This window comes from Aplysia californica, unplaced genomic scaffold (genome assembly GCF_000002075.1).
Source record: "Aplysia californica isolate F4 #8 unplaced genomic scaffold, AplCal3.0 scaffold00679, whole genome shotgun sequence".
Classification (NCBI taxonomy): Eukaryota; Metazoa; Mollusca; class Gastropoda; order Aplysiida; family Aplysiidae; genus Aplysia; species Aplysia californica.
Window position 1 is genome coordinate 213,990 of NW_004797949.1, and position 1,481 is coordinate 215,470.

The following is a 1,481-nucleotide window of genomic DNA, read 5'->3' on the forward strand; positions in this document are numbered from 1 at the left end:
GGGGGGGTAAGTGTTTTACAGCGCTCACAACTGCATAAGGTCATACGAGCGTGAAGGACACACCTAACAACCTAACATTTTCAGTTGGTAGGACATTTTGAATTTTTTCGGGTGTCGGCTGATACTCTTATCGATTTTGGACCATCAAGGGATCTTTAACCTGCGTGCACGGAATCTCCGAGATTTTTCACCCTTGTCCGAGAAGGCTAGGTGTTGATCTTTCCTACTGTAGGATTAGGGATGTGGCGGAAAGACAGCAGTAAGAAGGATCCAATGAGAAGCATTGGAAAGGCTGCAGAAAGATTCTGAAGCCCAGAGGAGGGGGCATAGATGGTGAGGGGGGGGGGGGGGGAGGGGGGGGGGCAAGAAAGTGGAGACGAAATAGGACGACAGAATATTGCTTGAGAGCAGGAAAGGAGGTGAAAGGAGTCAATTTTATAGAAGAAAATTTTTCTCCGTCGCGGGGACCTTTGAATGAGAGGCAAACACCTTAACCTCTATACGCCACGAGAGCCCCAATGGTATCGTTTATCTTCCACCCACTTTCAAGTTCATCATGGAAACTTATCCCCATACTAGCATATAAAAGAACATTTTTTTTTTCAGGTGACTCACTTTAAAACTGATTAGGTACTTTCTTTTTCTCCAACACCAGTGACTACCTTTTCACGAACGTGGCCTGGCGGAATGATGATGAGGTACTTATCACCTGGATGAACCGAGTGCAGAACCATGCGGTGGTAACTCTGTGCAGATCCTCTGACGCCCAGTGTAAAGTCGTGAGTTCTTTCCCTTCAATTTTATTTCCTGATAAGTGGACACTTTTATATTATTACATTTAATTAAGCACAGGCAGGTTATCTGCCAATTTACCAGAGTTCTAAGTTTTCTATCGAAATAAGAATAGGTTCATGCGATATCCCTTGTCAAAATATCTGTTCACTATAAACTATAATATAGAATCATAATGATTGTAATACCAAAATTAAAACAGAGAAATGCGAGTTACACAATGTTTTCTTACAAATGGCCCAAAAATAAATGAGCTTTACTGTTTAATTCATTGACGTTGGCTACACTGGAAAAAACGGTGATAAGATAATAATATTATTGATTGAGATAAACGTTGATTTTTTGGAACGTGTTTTTTTTTTTCAACTACAATGTATTTGTAAGTGAATACAGAGATGGGAGTCATTTATGATGGCTAAAAAAAGTATTATTACAATAATATTACATGTGTTTTCTCCCCGTGACCAATATCTTTCGTTCAACCCAATACAAAGAATAAATTGTTGAGCACTACACAACCAATGCTTCTAAAAATGCACAATAAATAGCAATTCAACACACACACACAAACACACATGAACCTGTATTACACACAATGGTGTGCGCCCCCACACACACAAACACACACACACACACACACTCACACACACACACACACACACACACACACATACAGAGAGAAAGAGAGA

General features: G+C 40.3%; 1 protein-coding gene across 1 annotated transcript in view; it reads left to right on the forward strand.

Annotated features, from left to right (window-relative positions):
* The window catches only part of LOC101851831 (dipeptidyl peptidase 4), a gene marked incomplete in the record, with an annotated part of 150,375 nt that overhangs the window by 132,302 nt on the left and 16,592 nt on the right, over positions 1–1,481 (forward strand). Inside the window, 1 exon segment of the mRNA XM_035972401.1 lies at positions 656–779. Within this exon segment, the coding sequence (XP_035828294.1) occupies positions 656–779 (124 nt within the window).